Source organism: Podarcis melisellensis (assembly GCF_964234715.1).
Source record: "Podarcis melisellensis genome assembly, chromosome: 13".
In the NCBI taxonomy this organism is placed as follows: Eukaryota; Metazoa; Chordata; class Lepidosauria; order Squamata; family Lacertidae; genus Podarcis; species Podarcis melisellensis.
This window is the reverse complement of record NC_138545.1, coordinates 12,769,247-12,788,062: the sequence shown is the minus strand read 5'-3', so window position 1 is coordinate 12,788,062 and position 18,816 is coordinate 12,769,247. Positions and strand designations below refer to the sequence as shown.

The 18,816-nt window shown below is 45.3% G+C and overlaps 2 protein-coding genes and 1 long non-coding RNA gene across 3 annotated transcripts in view; all 3 read left to right on the top strand.

Moving 5' to 3' along the window:
* The window catches only part of LOC309355032, a 171,797-nt gene that overhangs the window by 64,728 nt on the left and 88,253 nt on the right, over positions 1-18,816 (top strand). The gene's annotated exons all lie outside the window — the stretch shown is intronic.
* LOC309356035 (olfactory receptor 2D3-like) lies at positions 3,972-4,907 on the top strand (the record flags this gene model as incomplete). The annotated part of the gene is made up of 1 exon (XM_081887217.1): positions 3,972-4,907. One exon carries the CDS (start codon positions 3,972-3,974, stop codon positions 4,905-4,907), a length of 936 nt encoding a protein of 311 aa, XP_081743343.1.
* On the top strand, positions 16,264-17,196 carry LOC309356034 (olfactory receptor 2D3-like; the record flags this gene model as incomplete). Its single annotated transcript, XM_081887216.1, has 1 exon — positions 16,264-17,196. The coding sequence occupies one exon, from the start codon at positions 16,264-16,266 to the stop codon at positions 17,194-17,196; it is 933 nt and encodes a 310-aa protein (XP_081743342.1).

Genomic DNA, 18,816 nt, shown 5'->3' with positions numbered 1-18,816 from the left:
CATAGCTTTAACTATACAGACCTTTGTTGGCAAGGTGATGTCTCTGTTTCAAAGTAGGCAGGCAATTAAAGCCGTCCTATTTTTAAAACACTTTCTCAGGTCTTCACTGAGGCTGAACCAAAGAGCAAACTATTTCAAATTTGATCCCAAAGTTGTTCAACTATTTCCTCTCCAAAACTTTCTTCCACTTTAATTGTGTTGTGACGAGGAGAGGAGGAGCCCATTGTGTGAGAACTTTGAATATTTGAGAAATAATGTCCTTACCTAGAGGCTTGGACCTTTCAAGAAGTTGTTCAAATCTATTTAGGTTACATAGTGCCTGAGCTCATATACTTGTTTGGTTTAGAACATGCATGACCTGGTATATCTATAGCCAGCTACAGGCTATGTCACTCAATATAAAGTTAATTTCTGAAATAGTAAGAGGTTTGTGATTATTTTCTTTAAAAATCAGTTAATTTGTAGAGTCCCATTTGAGTGTGCTGATGCTGAGTTTCAACTTCTTGTATTTTATGAATTAAGTTGCTATTTACTATATGTTTCTCTTTTAAAATTCCATTTCTATCATTTATGAGTGTTTTCCCTAAGAAAACTGGAAGCAGATTGTAAGGGTCAAGTTTCCAAGATTTTATTCCAATCCTTGGGGAAAATCTGTGTGCCAATATCTCGTTCCTATATCTTTTTAAGCGGTCCCATAAATCCCTAAATTGCCACTCAGCAATATAGTGTACACTTTAGAACATGGGTAGGCAAACTAAGGCCCGGGGGCCAGATGCGGCCCAATTGCCATCTAAATCCAGCCCATGGATGGTTCAGGAATCAGCATGTTTTTACATGAGTAGAATGTGTGCTTTTATTTAAAATGCATCTCTTATGGGGCCTGCCTGGTTTAAGAATTTTTTTAATTGTGTTAATGACCTTAGAGCTTCTGGTTTTATATGTTTGTAAATAATAAAACTAGGAATTGAAAGAAGAAAAAATCAGTTTGTGTTATGGTTTGGGGCGAAATTCCTTTGATCAACAGATGCACGTTGATTGAAATTCCTATTTCATAAGGTAACCAATTTTATTCCCTCCATATGATGTTGGACTACAACTTCCATGACCCCTGACTTAATGACCATGCTGCTTAGGGTTGGTGGAAGTTATCAGATTCGGTATGCCTCTCAATGCATCATCCTTCCTGTTCTGAAAAAAGAAAGCCCCAAAGGTGTATCCCCATATATTTCCCCTCCAGTACAGCACCCTGGGGTGCACCTTGCCTCTGGGCAGCTCAGGATTAAGAGAGCTCTGGCAACCCCTGCTTGCTCTCGCTCTCGCTCTCCCCTTGCTTTTGTGTTCATTGACCCCCCTGAGACAAGAGGCAACAACAACAACAGGTTGATAATGATGCAAAGGGAAGCACCAAAGGGGGTTGGAGCAGTCCCCATGGCATAGGTCCCCTGCCTTTCATTATCTTACTGGATCCTAAACCTTCATACAATAAGAAGGTCAGAGAGAAAATAAAAACAGCCTGCAGCCCATCTCCATAATTAATTCCAATGGGTCTTCAGTAGGAAGCTGAAGATACTTCACACTTCTGTGCTGAAGAAAGAAACCACGAGGCACAAGGCTGCCAAGATCCTGCCACAAGCCGTCTTTTGGTAGCAGCAAAGAGATCACTGCCCTCCATCATTGGTGCACGTTTGGGCAGAAAAAATGGCACAGGTCTCACTGCATAGTTACTGGTAGTTTGACAATCAGCTTTACTGTTCAGTATCCTGCTTTGGAAAGTGAAGCGAAGCATGAAGGTAAAGTCCTGTTCAGCCATTTGGAATTGAGATTGGTGTGCATGGGAGGGAGGGAGGTAGGTCCATCCCTATCATTAGGCGTAGTGACAATGGGCCACAGATGCTGGGGAGCAAACAACAGTGGTGAGGTGCTGGAGAACAGCTGTGTGTCTTGTGCCCCCTTGCATTGCTGTCCCATCTCTAATGTCAAAATCAGATTCAACCACTGGTCTAGTTGATTTCAGTACATGGCAGTACACTTAATTAAAGAATTTGTCACTTTTTAATATATAAAAGTTCTTAAATAGTTTATATAAAATAATACTAAACATTCCGATAGAAATACGTATACAATTTACCAGCCTGATCTTTAGCTGATTGAAATTTGATGTTCAAGAGAGCCAGTGTGGTGTAGTGGTTGAGAGTGGTAGTCTTGTAATCTGGGGAACCGGGTTCCCATCTCTGCTCCTCCACATGCAGCTGCTGGGTGACCTTGGGCCAGTCACACTTCCTTGAAGTCTCTCAGCCCCACTCACCTCACAGAGTGTTTGTTGTGGGGGAGGAAGGGAAAGGAGAATGTTAGCCACTTTGAGACTCCTTAAAGGGAGTGAAAGGCGGGATATCAAATCCAAACTCTTCTTCTTCTTCAAGAGTCCTGAACAGTGGTGGAGGAAGGGGGCAGTCTCCTCCACATTTACTTCTGTTTCTAAAAGGGGAAATGTGAGGGGACTTGGAGCAGCAGTGCTTGGAGCAGCAGTGCAATAAATTCAGGGTGGGCAGGGGAAGGGGAGCCAGGGAAAGAACTGAAGGTTTCAGCTGCGGTGGAAAAATATTGTCAAACGGCAAGTCTGCATTTCACTGATCAGTAGGTCTGCCCATCAAGAAATAACAGAGTGGGAGAAATATGATTCTCAAAGGCAGTCAATATTCAGCTTAACAGACATGGTCCAGGCCTTGCCACCACATTTTGTACTTTGCTGCATCTCTCCTGGAAAAAAAAAAATCTTGCAGATGCCCGAGTTCTTACATAGTCAGACTACTGCTGATCCCAGGTTATTATCATCCAGACTTTGAAATTTTTCATATATACAAGAGCAGGAACCTTTTTTCTGATCTACGGAGAGTGAGGGAAAGATCAGTCTTCTCCTTTTGGTTTCATCTTTGTAAGAGAGAATCTTGCCAGTTAAAGGAGAAAGAACATTCTCTCAAGTCAGTGGGCACGACCACCATGCGTACAGCCTTTGCGTACAGCCTTTGGCTGAGTGGGAGACTGAGACTGGAGTCACAGGGCGGTGTTCTCTGAACAAGTTCTCTCCTTCAGTGGACAGCCAGATGCCGCCTTTCATTTAAGACCAAGGCACACTGGTTTGGGGGGGGAGGGGTGCCCAGGTGATTTCTGTAGCCCAACTGGTTTGAGGGGAGAGAGAGAGAGAGAGAGAGAGAGAGAGAGAGAGAGAGAGAGAGAGAGAGAGAGAGAGAGAGAGAGTGGTTGGGGGAAGAGGAGGGAGGCGAGAAGGAGCAAAGTGGGATCAGGACCAGTAACAGCATCGCCTGCACGGCTTTCATTGGGGGGGGTTGGCTCTCTTTGACAGATTTCAATTTCGGGGGGGGGGATTCCACACCGGGTACCACCTAACCTTGCTATGCCTCTGGTCCCGGGGAAAGGCTAATTGTTCAAAATATGTTGGGCCTTAGTGACATATAGAAATACAATGGTACCTCGGGTTACATACACTTCAGGTTACAGATGCTTCAGGTTACAGACTCCGCTAAGCCAGAAATAGTACCTCGGGTTAAGAACTTTGCTTCAGGATGAGAACAGAAATCGTACGGCAGCAGCGGGAGGCCCTATTAGCTAAAGTGGTACCTCAGGTTAAGAACAGTTTCAGGTTAAGAACGGACCTCCAGAGCAAATTAAGTTCTTAATCCAAGGCACCACTATATAGATAGATATAAATAGTGCTTTTTCTGGGGGTACACATGGGGTACACATTACTGGTACCTTCCCTCCCCCCCATGTTAAAAGTGTACCTACTGTAATATCTTCATGGTGAGTACCGGCACCTTTTTAATTTTTTTAAGCTCTGGATATAAATCTCAGTGTTCTAGCAACCTCACCCCTCTAAGTTCCCAAAGAATGCTACAGTTTCTCATTGTCACTGCTTTCCCTACCATTTTTTTTTCTGCCAGTAGGAGACCAACATGGGGAAGGAAAACATCACCTCAATCACTGAGATCGTCTTGATTGGACTCACCAACCACCGAAAGACGCAGATTCTGCTCTTTGTGATCATCCTCATCATCTACTCCCTCACTCTTATAGGGAACTTGGTTATCATCTCGCTGGTGTGGACCGACTTGAGGCTCCACACACCCATGTACTTTTTCCTCACCAACCTCTCCTGCCTGGAGATCTGCCACATCACCTGCACTTTGCCCCCGATGCTGGCAAATCTCATGAGCCAGAATGGGACCATCTCTTTCACATGCTGTGTGATCCAGATGCATGCCATTGGGTGCCTGGGTGGCACCGAATGCATTCTCCTGGGTGTCATGGCTTATGACCGCTACTTGGCTATCTCCCACCCACTGCTATATACCATCCTCATGGGCAGGTGGCGCCAGATGCAGCTGGCCTCAGCCTCCTGGGCTGGTGGCATCATTGTCTCTACAACAAACATCATCTGTGGCCTCCGCCTCCCGTATTGCGGCCCCAACCACATCAACCATTTCATCTGTGAGCTGCCGATTGTGTTGAAGCTGGCATGTGCCGACATCCATTCCACAGAGATGATTGTTTTTGGAATGTCTGCGGTGGTGATCCTGACCTCTCTGGCTGTCATTCTGGCCTCCTACGGGCTCATTTTGTTCTCTGTGCTGAAGATGCACTCAATCACTGGACTGCGCAAGGCCCTCTCCACGTGTGTGTCCCACCTGGTGGTCGTCACCCTGTTTTACAGCACAATAATTGCCGCGTACGTGAAACCCCCGTCAGTCACAGACCCCGACAGCGACAAGAAACTCGCTGTCTTTTACATCGTGGTCACCCCTCTTCTCAACCCAATCATCTACACCCTGCGCAACAAGGATATCCATGCAGCAGCAGCGAAAGTCCTGCGCAGAAGGGGCTTGGAATAAGATGCTAACGTCTTGTGTTATTAGTCCAGGTGTTGTCCAGTTTCTGCCAGTTCCCCTTGAATGCTGGGCTAGAAAGGCTAATGTGCTTTGTATTTGCATATCAAGTCTCTGCTCTGCCCTGAAGCCTAGTCAGAAGACTTAGGTTTTGAGCAGTCTCCCTTACTCTTTTGTTCCCATAGAAGCAAATCACAAGCCTTATTTGTATCTTCAAAAGGTTGTGTGGGGGCATACAGGGTATCAGGGTCATAGCTCAGTGGCAGAGCATGTGCTATTCATTCCAAAAGCCCCAGGTTCAAACCCTGGCATCTCCAGGTTGCATTAGGAAGGACTCCTGCCCGAATCCCTAAAGCGCCAACGGCAATACACCATCAGCAGTACTGATCTTAGTGGACTAATAGCTTGACTCAATACAGAGGAATAGTGGAGGGGGGGAGGTGCATGATTTTGAGGGGGAGTGAACCAGACACCCAAACACAGGGATCCCCATCCTGCCCTGCCTACCACTGGGCGTCTCTGGGCCCCAGATCCCAGCTTTGCCTTGCCACCGCATCCCTGGCCTCCTCGCTGAATGGCTGCCTGGCAAGCCTCAGGGGGATTCACCTGCCAAGGGCTGATTTGACTGGCCAAGCTCCCCACAGTGTGGGTGGGCAGACATCCAGTGTGGATCCACATGGCACTGGTGGTGGGTCTGTAACCCAAAGCATCTGTAACCCTAGGTACCACTGTACACTTTAGAACATGGGTAGGCAAACAAAGGTCTGGGGGCCGGATCCAGCCCAATCACCTCCTAAATCCAGACTACAGATGGTTCGGGAATCAGCATGTTTTACATGAGTAGAATGTGTTCTTTTATTTAAAATGCATCTCTTATGGGGTCTGCCTGGTTTAGGAAATTTTTTTATTGTGTTAATGATTTTGGAGCTTATAGATTTTTTATGTTTGTTGATAATAAAACTAGGAATTGAAAGAAGAAAAAATCAGTTTGTGTTATGGTTTGGGGGGGAATTCCTTTGATCAACAGATGCACGTTGATTGAAATTCCTATTTCATACGGTAACCAATTTTATTCCCTGTACATGATGTTGGACTACAACTTCCATGACCCCTGACTTAATGACCATTAGGAACATTAGGAAGAACTTCCTGACAGTAAGAGCTGTTAGACAGTGGAATTTGCTGCCAAGGAGTGTGGTGGAGTCTCCTTCTTTGGAGGTCTTTAAGCAGAGGCTTGACAACCATATGTCAGGAGTGCTCTGATGGTGTTTCCTGCTTGGCAGGGAGTTGGACTTGATGGCCCTTGTGGTCTCTTCCAACTCTATGATTCTATGATTCTATGACCATGCTGCTTAGGGTTGGTGGAAGTTATCAGATTCGGTATGCCTCTGAATGCATCATCCTTCCTGCTCTGAAAAAAGAAAGCCCCAAAGGTGTATCCCCAAATATTTCCCTTCCAGTACACCATCCTGGGGTGCACCTTGCCTCTGGGCAGCTCAGGATGAAGAGAGCTCTGGCAACCCCTGCTTGCTCTTGCTCTCCCCTTGCTTTTGTGATCACTGACCCCCCTGAGACAAGAGGCAACAGCAATAGCAGGTTGATAATGATGCAAGGGAAAGCATCAAAGGGGGTTGGAGCAGTCCCCATGGCATAGGTCCCCTGCCTTTCATTATCTTACTGGATCCTAAACCTTCATACAATAAGAAGGTCAGAGAGAAAATAAAAACAGCCTGCAGCCCATCTCCTTAATTAATTCCAATGGGTCTTCAGTAGGAAGCTGCAGATACTTCACACTTCTGTGCTGAAGGAAGAAACCACGAGGCACAAGGCTGCCAAGATCCTGCCACAAGCCATCTTTTGGTAGCAGCAAAGAGATCACTGCCCTCCATCATTGGTGCACGTTTGGGCAGAAAAAATGGCACAGGTCTCACTGCATAGTTACTGGTAGTTCGGCAATCAGCTTTACTGTTCAGTATCCTGGCTTAGAAAGTGAAGTGGAACCCACTTTCTTGAGGAGGAAGATCAGAAAGAAGCATGAAGGTAAAGTCCTGTTCAGCCATTTGGAATTGAGATTGGTGTGCATGGGAGGGAGGGAGGTCCATCCCTATCATTAGGCGAAGTGACAATGGGCCACAGATGCTGGGGAACAAGCAAAAGTGGTGAGGTGCTGGAGAACAGCTGTGTGTCTTGTGCCCCCTTGCATTTCTGTCCCATCACTAATGTCAAAATCAGATTCAACCACTGGTCTAGTTGATTTCAGTACATGGCCAAGGAGAGACACCATCATGTTCTTTGCCTTAGGCAGCAAAACGTCTTGGTCCAGAAATGCCAGAGGAACAGAGGAGCACATCTCATTGTTTTAGCAGAACTTAACTAATTACTATGCCTCTTATTTAAGTTGCTAATACTGTGGGCCTTTTGCTCAAGGAAAGCTCACCCATTTCAATTCAATTTATAGATTGGGGATTAGAATTTGTATGGGTTCAGGGTTGTCCCAATCCCAGAGAACGGAGGACAGAAAAGTGGGACGGAACCAATCCTATGGAAAGGAAGGGGGGGAGCCTCTAAGTGCCTAGGAGTTCACTGGAGCTTTCTCCATCTTTGTGATTGCAGGACCCATCCTCATGGTCCTCCCAGTAGTCTTGGCAATATTTTATAATGTGCAAAAAATGTCTTTTTTAAAAAGGGAAAATCATTTGTCTTGCACATAACCATCTGACATGGTACAATGCAGGGCAGCTTTAACTTCTTGACTTAGTAGGTTGTAAAAACTGTTCAACAAGCAACCTGTGAGCTAGGTGGGATTAACTGCTAGGGGGTGAGGAGGTGCTGGAAATAGTTGCAGCAACATACAGATACCACATATTAATTTTATTTAATGTCACTTAATTAAAGTTTATGGCACTCACACTCACACACACATTCTTAAGTAGTTTATATAAAAGAATACTAAACATTCATATAGAAATACTGATAGAATTTACCAGACTGATCTTTAGCTTATTGAAATTTGATGTTCATGAGTGTCCCTGAGAAAGGAAAACTGTTCAAAATATGTGGGGCTTTAGTGACAGAGATAGCGATAGACATGGAGATATATATACAATGCTTTTTTAGGGGTACTCTCATTTTGACTCAAGAAAATCACCGTTTTATAGTTGAAATCAGGAAAAATAAATACAGTGAATGGAGAAAAGTACAAAGATTCACAAAATGTTTAGAAGTATGCATACCCCTGTCCCCCCCCAAAAGCACTGGATCTATAGATAATATAAAGTGTTTTTACTGGGGATATACATGGGGTGCACAGTACTGCCACCTTCCTCCCCTCAAAATGTTAAAAGTGCACTTACTGTAATATTTTCATGGTGAGTAAAAAGGTAAAGGGACCCCTGACTATTAAGTCCAGTTGTGGGCAATTCTGGGGCTGTGGCGCTTTACTTTCCGAGGAAGCCGATGTTTGTCCGCAGACAGTTTTTCTGGGTCATGTGGCCAGCATGACTAAGCCACTACTGTCGAAACTAGAGCAGTGCATGGAAACGCCATTTACCTTCCTACTGGAGTGGTACCTATTTATCTACTAGCACTTTGGCGTGCTTTCGAACTGCTAGGTTGGCAGGAGCAGGGACTGAGCAACAGGAGCTCACCCTGTTTAGACCACAGCGCCACCCGCGTCCCTCTTTCTTGGTGGGTACCAGCACCTTTTAATTTTTTTTAATTTTTAAAGCACTGGATAAAATCTAAATGTTCCAGCAATCTCACCCCTCTCAGTTCCCAAAGAATGTTGCAGTCTCTCACTGCTGCTTTGCTTCCCCTTCCCCTTCCCCTTTCCTATTGCTAAAATGAGTTGTCATTTTCCTGCCAGTAGGAGGCCAGTGCAGGGATGGAAAACATCACCTCGGTCACTGAGATCGTCTTGATTGGACTCACCAACCACCGAAAGACGCAGATTCTGCTCTTTGTGATCATCCTCATCATCTACTCCCTCACTCTTATGGGGAACTTGGTGATCATCTCGCTGGTGTGGACCGACTTGAGGCTCCACACACCCATGTACTTCTTCCTAGCCAACCTCTCCTGCCTGGAGATCTGCCACATCACCTGCACGTTGCCCCCAATGCTGGCAAACCTCCTGAGCCAGAATGGGACCGTCTCTTTCACACGCTGTGTGATCCAGATGCATGCCATTGCGTGCATGGGAGGCACCGAGTGCATTCTCCTGGGTGTCATGGCTTATGACCGCTACTTGGCTATCTCCCACCCGCTGCTATATACCATCCTCATGGGCAGGTGGCGCCAGGTGCAGCTGGCCTCAGCCTCCTGGGCTGGTGGCATCATTGTCTCTACAACAAACGTCATCTGCGCCCTTCGCCTCCCATATTGCGGCCCCAACCGCATCAACCATTTCATCTGTGAGCTGCCGATCGTGATGAAGCTGGCATGCGCCGACATCCATTCCACAGAGATGATTGTTTTTGGGACGTCTGCGGTGGTGATCCTGACCTCTCTGGCTGTCATTCTGGCCTCCTACGGGCTCATTTTGTTCTCTGTGCTGAAGATGCACTCAACCACTGGACTGCGCAAGGCCCTCTCCACATGTGTGTCCCACCTGGCAGTCGTCACCCTGTTTTACAGCACGGTCATTGCCGCGTACGTGAAACCCCCATCAGTCACAGACCCCGACAGCGACAAGAAACTCGCTGTCTTTTACATCGTGGTCACCCCTCTTCTCAACCCAATCATCTACACCCTGCGCAACAAGGATATCCATGCAGCAGCAGCGAAAGTCCTGCGCAGAAGGGGCTTGGAATAAGATGCTCACGTCTTGTGTTATTAGTCTGGGTGTTGCCCAGTTTCTGCCAGTTCCCCTTAATGAATGCTGTGCCAGAAGGCCTAATGTGCTTTGTATTTGCGTATCAAGTCTCCACTCAGCCCTGAAGCCTAGTCAGAAGTCTTAGGTTTTGAGCAGTATCCCTTACTCTTTTGTTCTCACAGAAGCAAACCACAAGCCCTATTTGTATCTTCAAAACATCATGTGTGGGCTTTGGGAATGTTCAGGGTGGCAGGATAGGATATATTGTTTATTAATATCCTTCCTAACTTGCGCTAGCAAGTTCCTTTACTTAGCAGAGTGCATTCCTCTTTACACAGCAGAAAACTAGTTGCAAACTCATGTGAGTTTCTTAAGACAAAATGCAATTCAATCTGGCTTGTCCAGATTGAAAGATGTTTGAACATTTTCCTGGTAAGGTAAAGGTAAAGGGACCCTGACCATTAGGTGCAGTCGTGGCCAACTCTGGGCTTGCGGCGCTCATCTCACTTTATTGGCTGAGGGAGCCGGCGTACAGCTTCCGGGTCATGTGGCCAGCATGACTAAGTCGCTTCTGGCGAACCAGAGAAGCGCACTGAAACAGAGCCCACTTTATTGGCTGAGGGAGCCGGCGTACAGCTTCCGGGTCATGTGGCCAGCATGACTAAGTTGCTTCTGGCGAACCAGAGAAGCGCACGGAAACAGAAGCGGAAGCTGTTTACCTTCCCGCCGGAGTGGTACCTATTTATCTACTTGCACTTTGATGCGCTTTCAAACTTCTAGGTTGGCAGGAGCAGGGACCGAGCAACGGGAGCTCACCCCATCATGGGGATTCGAACTGCCAACCTTCTGGTCCTAGGCTCTGTGGTTTAACCCACAGCGCCACCCGCGTCCTGTGGTAAGACCCCCTTGAATTCCTCCTAAAAGAATGAAGATGACAGTGTCTTTATTCATAATCAATAAAAAGAAAGCTTGCTCACGATCAGGCAGAGCAGATCCCTGAAGGCAGGCTTTAGGCTTAAAGTTACAAACGTATAAAAACAGTTTTACCCCATGAGGGAGATTTACCTAGTGACTGCAGGCTAGCAGTCCAGCAGTTCAAAGGACGAAAGGAAGATGGAAAAGACACACAGTGGCAGCATGCCTTGGCCTTTTACCAGGTCTAGAAAGGTCACGCCTACCCACTAGTCACCTGCCAAGGGCTGATTTGCCTGGCCAGTGTGGGCGGGCAGACATCCAGTGTGGATCCACGTGACTCTGGTGGCGAGGGCTGGGCTGGAGCAGTGGACTCTGTGAACGCTTCGTGCCCTTCCCTCACTCGGTGCAAGGTCTGGGCTAGCATGATGGGTTCTGTTCATCCTCTGTGCTGCACCCCACCATGGCACTATCCATGTTTAGGATAACCTCCATTTTTGGACATGATTTTTGAGTCAAAAAACCTTGTCTAATACACCAAAAAATACGGTATTTAGACTTTTTTTTCATAATGATGACGTACCTATAGTTTTCAGCTCAATTTAAAACGATTTGAGAAACATTTTTGCATAAGATTATACCTTGTTGCTTGCTTTCATGCAAAAGGGTAACTTCTAGAACACAGTTCCCTAGAACAAGTTATTAGTGGAAATCGGCAGTTTGACATTCTGCGTGGATTTTAGCCATGTGTATTGTTGTAGGATTAATGATCTCTTCACTGTATGAAAGCCTAGGGAGAGCATTCTCTATCCAAACCTTTCCAGTTATGTAGCTAGCTTGGTGTTAACATTTTTTAGTTTAGAAAAAGACCAAGATCTAATGTGTTTTTAAGGTGTTGAAATTAAACATTAGTGCTTATTTTGGAAATGCATTGAGTGCTCTATTCCTGACAGCTGTTCAGATGAGATTGGATTTCATCAGTCCATATCATTTATATATATATATATATATATATATATATATATATATATATATATATACCCTGTACTCATTACTCGTCTGTCAGTTGTTGTTTTTCTTGGATTGAACTGTACTAGAATTCAATGTGACATTAAAAAAAATGCAGATTTTCTATTTAAAAGAAAAAACATATACAGTCAAAACACAATTTCATATTTTCTCTTATTTTTTCGACTTCCCACCCCTTGCTGTTTCTCCCCTTCTGCTGCACCCCATCTATCAAATCATAACCACAATATTATAATCTAATTATTTCTGCTGCGCATAGCTCAAATCCTGCTCTCCAGTTCATCATACTGCAATATTTATTTAAATAGTCTAAAAAAGGCATCCGTTCTTCCATGAAACACGATTAATTTTGCTGTTAATTTTGCCGGTTCTGGATAGTCCATTACTGCATCTTACTTATCCATTCTTCTTTTGTTGGAACTTCTTCTTCCTTCCATTTCTGTACATAGAGAAGCCTAGCTGTTGTTGTTTAATATTTATGGGGAGACTTCTGCTCCTTTAATCCCTGACAGAAATGCTTTGAGCTTTTTTGATATACTCATTTTAAACATCTTTTTTAAAAAAAATCTTATCTCTCTCTCTCTCACACACACACTCACACACACACAAAAGGTTGCCCAGTAAGGAATGCATCTCCACCCACCAGGGTTCTCTTCACCCTCCACACATCCCAGCATGTTTTGCCCATCTGCTGCCCCCTACTTGCTGGGCAGCAGGGGGAATGCCACCCCTAAGTATTAGGGGGACTTGCCCCCTGCTCAAATATATTGAGGGGCCTGAAGCCCCTTCCACCCCCGATAGTTGGTGCCCCAGTTCCTTGGGGGGGGGAGCCCTCCTCCCACACACAGTACACATATGCACTGAGTCCCAGCCTGCAAAACCAATAGCGATTTCAATTTATACTTGATTCCACACATCAATGCATTGTCTTCATTTGCAATTTGTTCCCACTTTGCACCATGGGCAGGTGGCTCTCCAGATGTTGCGTGTCGAGACCCCAAAACCACCCCTCCTTTGAAGAATAACCCACACTAGGACACAGACATTAAGTTAATGTTATTGGGCAAAATTTGGCCACAACTTTATTGAATGATTACAGAATGTGAGCGGTATTGGCTTAGGCATTGTTTGGACCCAACTATATCTGACTCCTGCCCATTGCGCACAGAGTTCAGTAAGGGTAAACCACTGGAAGGGGGAGCCCTGTCGGTGCATACCAACTCGAGCTCCCCTGGGTGTTCCCGTCGGGGTTGTGTCATGGCTGTAGCCCCGCCCCAGGCTTCGGACAAGATCCACATCCCCGGATTTCTTTAATGGAATGCCCTTAAGCTTGGAGGGGCAGGTGATGGCCACACCTCCCCTCCCCCATTATAAGGTCAAACAATGCCTAACCACCGCCCTAACAAAGTTGTGACTATTGCTACGAGGTAGGCGAAAACCAAATGGCTTGTGCCAATTTGCCAAGTGGAAAAATTCCTACCAGGCCCCTCAACAGCAACCAACCAAGCTCCATAGCAAGGCCAATGACATGACTAAAACCTGAAAAATAGGGAGGGAGGATGGGAGATTGAGGAAGCAAGCCAAGAGGAAGCCCCTGGCTCACGCCTCAGCCTAAATGGTCGTGGCCACACCCCCACCAGCCTGCGGATTGGCTGGCTGGCTGGCCGCTGACGTGGCCGGGATCCCCGGGCAATGCGGGACTTCGTCCCTGCCTCCAGAGGAGAGTGGGTGGCCACGCGCTCCACCACAACTCCTCTCCATGTTGAAGTGGAGTGGATCTGTCAGACTGGGTTACTGCAAAGTTTAAAAGAGGTAAAGGAATGAGTCTCATTGCACTCAATTAAACGTAACTCAGAGTAGACATGTACAGGACTGCCATGCAAGCGATAGAATTTAATGACCAGATTTGAATGGACGCTCTATGTATTAAAGGGGCATATCAACCGTGTTTGCAGGCCTGCGTAGTGTTGGGGAAGATGTGCCACAGGATTCTCCTCATCCCAGCAATCTTTTGTTTGAAAGTTCAACGACTCTTTGTGTGGCAATCCTGTTGCTCTTGGGATACCCAAACAACATAACAAAACAACACACTCTTAATGAAGCAGAGGAAAGCCCCAAAGGGATTGGAAGAGTCCTTGAGTGATAAAACCCACAGCCTTTATTATCTTGCCTTTATTACTATATCCACAAACCTTTGGGAATCTGGGGAGCAAAAACCTGACAATTAAACCATGCGGTGACTGTGGCCTTAAAAGGCTTTGAAGATTGGAAGTGGTATTGTTGTCAGGAGAAAATGCTGTAGCACTAGGGCTTTTTTCATAGCAGTTGAACCAGAGAACCGGAATGATGGCTCTTCCCTGCTTTGGCAAGTATAGTTTTATCTTTGTTTATGACAGAATGGTGTACTATGCAGGAAGTCAGAGAATTCAGTAGCCCTTGAGTGTCCAGCACTCAAATAAAATAAAAAATCACTACTTGGGGGAAACCACTGATCAGAGGAAGAACAGAGTTTTTGCACGTATGAAGTCTGTGACATCCCCATTTAAGGGACCACAGGTTAGAAGCCATAGAAGGTCATCTGCCCAAGACTGGAGAACAGTGATAGAATTTGTTTCCATGCAAAGCAAGCATCTCACAATGTGGCTTGTTTACTATTGGGAAGTACAGTAAGATTGTGGAGCAGTGCTTTCGAAACTGTGTCATGACACGCTAGCGTGTCAGCTGTAGTGTGTAGGTGTTTGCGCAAACCCACCTCCTGGGGCTGGAATGGGGTTAGGTTAACCTCCATTTTGCTAGTAAAGCTGAATCACTGTGTTGTGAGATGATGCATGTGTAAAAAGTGTGTCACCAACATGAAAAGTTTGGAAAGCTCTGTTGTGGAGGAATGGGCTCATCTTGTTTTTGTTTGTTTTTTAGCTCTTATTCTTTCAGACTGGTGGAACCTGGACTGGTACCTAGGGTTGCCACCTCTGGTCAGGCAAAAGATGAGAAACGTAGAGGGAGGAATTGGGCTGACTAAAGATTACTTTACCTAGTGCAGAATGTAATGACTTAAAAGCAAACCATTACAAAGGGTTGTTTCCAATACTGGTCATACTCATAGAGTAGACCCAATGAAATTTATGAATCTAAGTTAGCCATGAACATTAATTTCTATGGCTCTCATCCTCTCTGCCTGCTGAATTTCTGCCTGTTAGAAGAATGGTAAATGTAGAAACCCAGTCAAAGAAAGAGGTGGAGATAGCAACAAATTCTGTTTCTCTTCCTAACAGAGCTTTCTCTCTACCATCCCTTTCCATATAGCTGCTAAGACCAATTCATTCTCTCTCTCTCTCTCTCTCTCTCTCTCTCTCTCTCTCTCTCTCTCACACACACACACACACACACACTCAGACAAATTCATCCAAGCACTAGGGTTACATCTTTTCTTGTCACATATTTGAGATGTTTTAAAAAGAATTCATCAGTTATCTATAGGCATTCCTAGAATCGTACAATTTCTAGAGTTGAAAGGGACCCTGAGAGGTCCAACCCCTTGCAATGCAGAAATTTTAACTAAAGCATCATTTAAAGCACCGTTATATCACTTTTATACCCCCCCCCCCCAAGAATCCTACTTTGTTTGGAGATCACCTATTCCTCTCCCAAAGATATAATCCCGAGTCTTCTGGGAAGAAGGGTTGATTGCTCTACCACTGTTCTTTCTCAGGTAGCAAAATGTCTTTGGCCAACTCAGCCCTGCCTATTTAAACAGACAGGAATGGCTTCCCTGAGCAGGTCACGGTTTGGAGTTTCAGCATTTGCCTAGAGGACAGTCACAAAGTTCTAGCTATTTTGCCAGTCTCTGCTTCCTCCCTCTGCATTTGTAGTGTAAGAGGTCACAAAGTTGGCCTGCAGGGATATAAGAAGTGCCAGGGGGAGGGAGGGAGAGACTTATAAAAGAAAAACCACCCACAACCAATTCTAACAATTGTAGGTGGCATGCGCCATCATAAAATAAGCATTTAATTCAGTGTGTAAGAAGCAGGGGGGAAGCATCTTTCAAAAACAGTTACGGTAATTGGCTGCTGCTTCTGGGACAAAACAATAATAATAAATAGGTAGTGGATCAAAACAAAGAAATCACCTTCTTGACCATTTGATCTACTATTGGTCCCATCCACTCAATCCACCAGAGCCTGTCTTCACATGTAGGTGAAGTCCCTAACTTACTGAGGGTTTGAGACCCACCGGCAACCCTCACCTGGTTTAGCTGTCCAGTCGAAGCCATTCCTGGGGTGTGGCTGCTATTGAATGACAGCTTCTAGGAGCCACAGGTGAGAACTGAGTGCCCAAGAAGGTACCCATCATATCCCGTCCCTAACACCCCACCCCAGAATTATAAAGTGATACTAATAGACATAATTCAAGACACTAAATGTTAACTTGCAGTAATGGAGCACTGGAAAATGAAGTCTTCTATAGGAACCAAATTCTCTCTCTCTTATCTTCATAGATTGCTTTGGGATTCATTATGCCCTTTCAGGAACCAAAGAGTAACTTTTCATTGTTAAGGTTATCTCCAAGAAAATCGGACTGTCACCAGCGTCTGCAGCTAAGCAGAGCAGAATGACACCTGAAAACCAAACCTCCGTCCGAGAGTTCATCTTGGTGGGACTCAGCAGTCACCGCACAACCCAGCTTCTCCTCTTCTTCATGATTCTCCTTGTATATTCACTTACCCTTATGGGGAACCTTGTGATCATCATGCTTGTGCAGGCTGACCCTAGACTCCAGACGCCCATGTACTTCTTCCTGACTCACCTCTCCGTCTTGGAGATCTGCTACACCACCAGTACCGTGCCCCAAATGCTAGCTCACCTGCTCTACGGAAATGGAGCCATCTCCCACACTCGTTGCGCAATCCAAATGTACACCACCATGACGCTAGGCGGCACCGAGTGCTTCCTGCTGGCTGTCATGGCCTATGACCGCTTCCTGGCCATCTGCCATCCACTATTATATACCAGCGCCATGGACAGGAGCCACCGATGGCAGCTTGCTTCCGCTTCCTGGATCATTTGCTGCCTCATTGCAGCACTGAACATAGGCTGCACATTCCAACATCCCTACTGTGGCCCCAACCACGTCAACCACTTCTTCTGCGAGCTACCATTGGTGCTGAAGCTCGCATGCGACAACACCTATGTAACAGAAACCATCGTTTTCTGGACCTCGGTGGTGGTCCTCCTCTGTCCTCTCTCTGTTGTCTTAACCTCCTATGGACTCATCCTGTCGTCTGTGTTACAAATGGGATCAAGGGCTGGTTGGCGCAAGGCTTTCTCCACCTGTGCCTCCCACTTGGCTGTGGTCAGTTTGTACTACGGCACCCTCATCTTCATGTACTTGAAGCCAGCCTCAGCCAACGCTCCCAACCAGGACAAGCAAATTGCTTTCTTTTACATTGTGGTCACCCCCCTGCTCAACCCGGTCATTTACACCTTGCGTAACAAGGATGTCCATGGGGCCGTGGCCAGGGTGATGAAAAAAACCAAACTTTAAATTGCAAAGTATAGCACTGGTGTCTTTCTTAATCAGTCCTGCCGTTGTCCCAGGGGTCTGTCCGTCACTTGCCATGACGATTACATCACAATTGCTGGATTGAGAGGGTATTGATTCTCTGCTCAGATGTTCACACACTGGACTGGTGACAGTGCGGTATTATAATATTATCCCTGACTTACCCAGGTGGTCACTGCCTTCCGCAGGAGGGCTTCTCCTTAAATTCTCCAAAATGCAAGAAATCCATTCCACAGTAACTCAGAGAAGCATTCATAAGACAGTGCTCCTTTGCAAAAGGAAACAAAGCTGGCTAACTCTTATCATATTTGTTAAAACAGAAACAACGTAATAATTTGGTCCAAAAAATTAAGACCAATGAGGGTAAGTTGATTGCAAGATCTGAAGATGTTGCAAATGATTTTTTTAAAAAAATCTGAGAAATTATGAAAAAATATGGAAAATTAAATTTCATGTCTAACCTAATCTGAATCTGATAAACTCCAATCTCATATAACAATCTCTAAACACCACAGAGTGGTCAATAAGCTTTAAAAATGCAAAGTCCCCAGATAAGATAGTTTCACAGCTGAGTAGTATAACTAATTTTTGAATGAATTAAAACACTCTTTGTCAGAGACATTAAATGAAATTATGGTAAGTCATGTTTTTGCTAAAACATGGGAAATGGCAAGAATAGTGGTAATAAATAAGGATCCTTCTAAATCCAGTGGTACTATCATATAGCACTCCTGAATCAGGACTTTAAAATATGGAGCTCAATTCTAGGAAATAAATTAGAATCATAGAGTTGGAAGAGACCACAAGGGCCATCGAGTCCAACCCCCTGCCAAGCAGGAAACACCATCAGAGCACTCCTGACATATGGTTGTCAAGCCTCTGCTTAAAGACCTCCAAAGAAGGAGACTCCACCACACTCCTTGGCAGCAAATTCCACTGTCAAACAGCTCTTACTGTCAGGAAGTTCTTCCTAATGTATAGGTGAAATCTTCTTTCTTGTAGTTTGGATCCATTGCTCTGTGTCCACTTCTCTGGAGCAGCAGAAAAACTTTCTCCCTCCTCTATGTGACATCCTTTTATATATTTGAACATGGCTATCATATCACCCCTTAACCTCCTCTTCTCCAGGCTAAACATGCCCAGCTCCCTTAGCCATTCCTCATAAGGCATCGTTTCCAGGCCTTTGACCATTTTGGTTGCCCTCCTCTGGACACGTTCCAGTTTGTCAGATTAGATACAGTAATGCATAAATAGCAGAAGATAAAACCCGGTTCATTAGGGGACATAAACGCTCTTCAAACATACATGTGTTAAATATTCATGCTATATAAAGAATGAAACCAAAACATTCGGCAACTGAGCCATTTCCAGATCCAAGGTACGACTGTAATATGATGCCACAATGTTACCACACTTACTATGATGGTATCATCCAGATCGTTCAACTGTACTGGAACGGAGTCTACAGAGTTAAGCAAATGCATTGTCGTATTGCTCAGAATTAGACAAAGGCATAATTAAAACCAAGCATTGTACCAAAATACCGCTTGAAATTTGGAAGAAATTCCAACCTATGAAAACCTGCAGAGCATGACTGAGAGG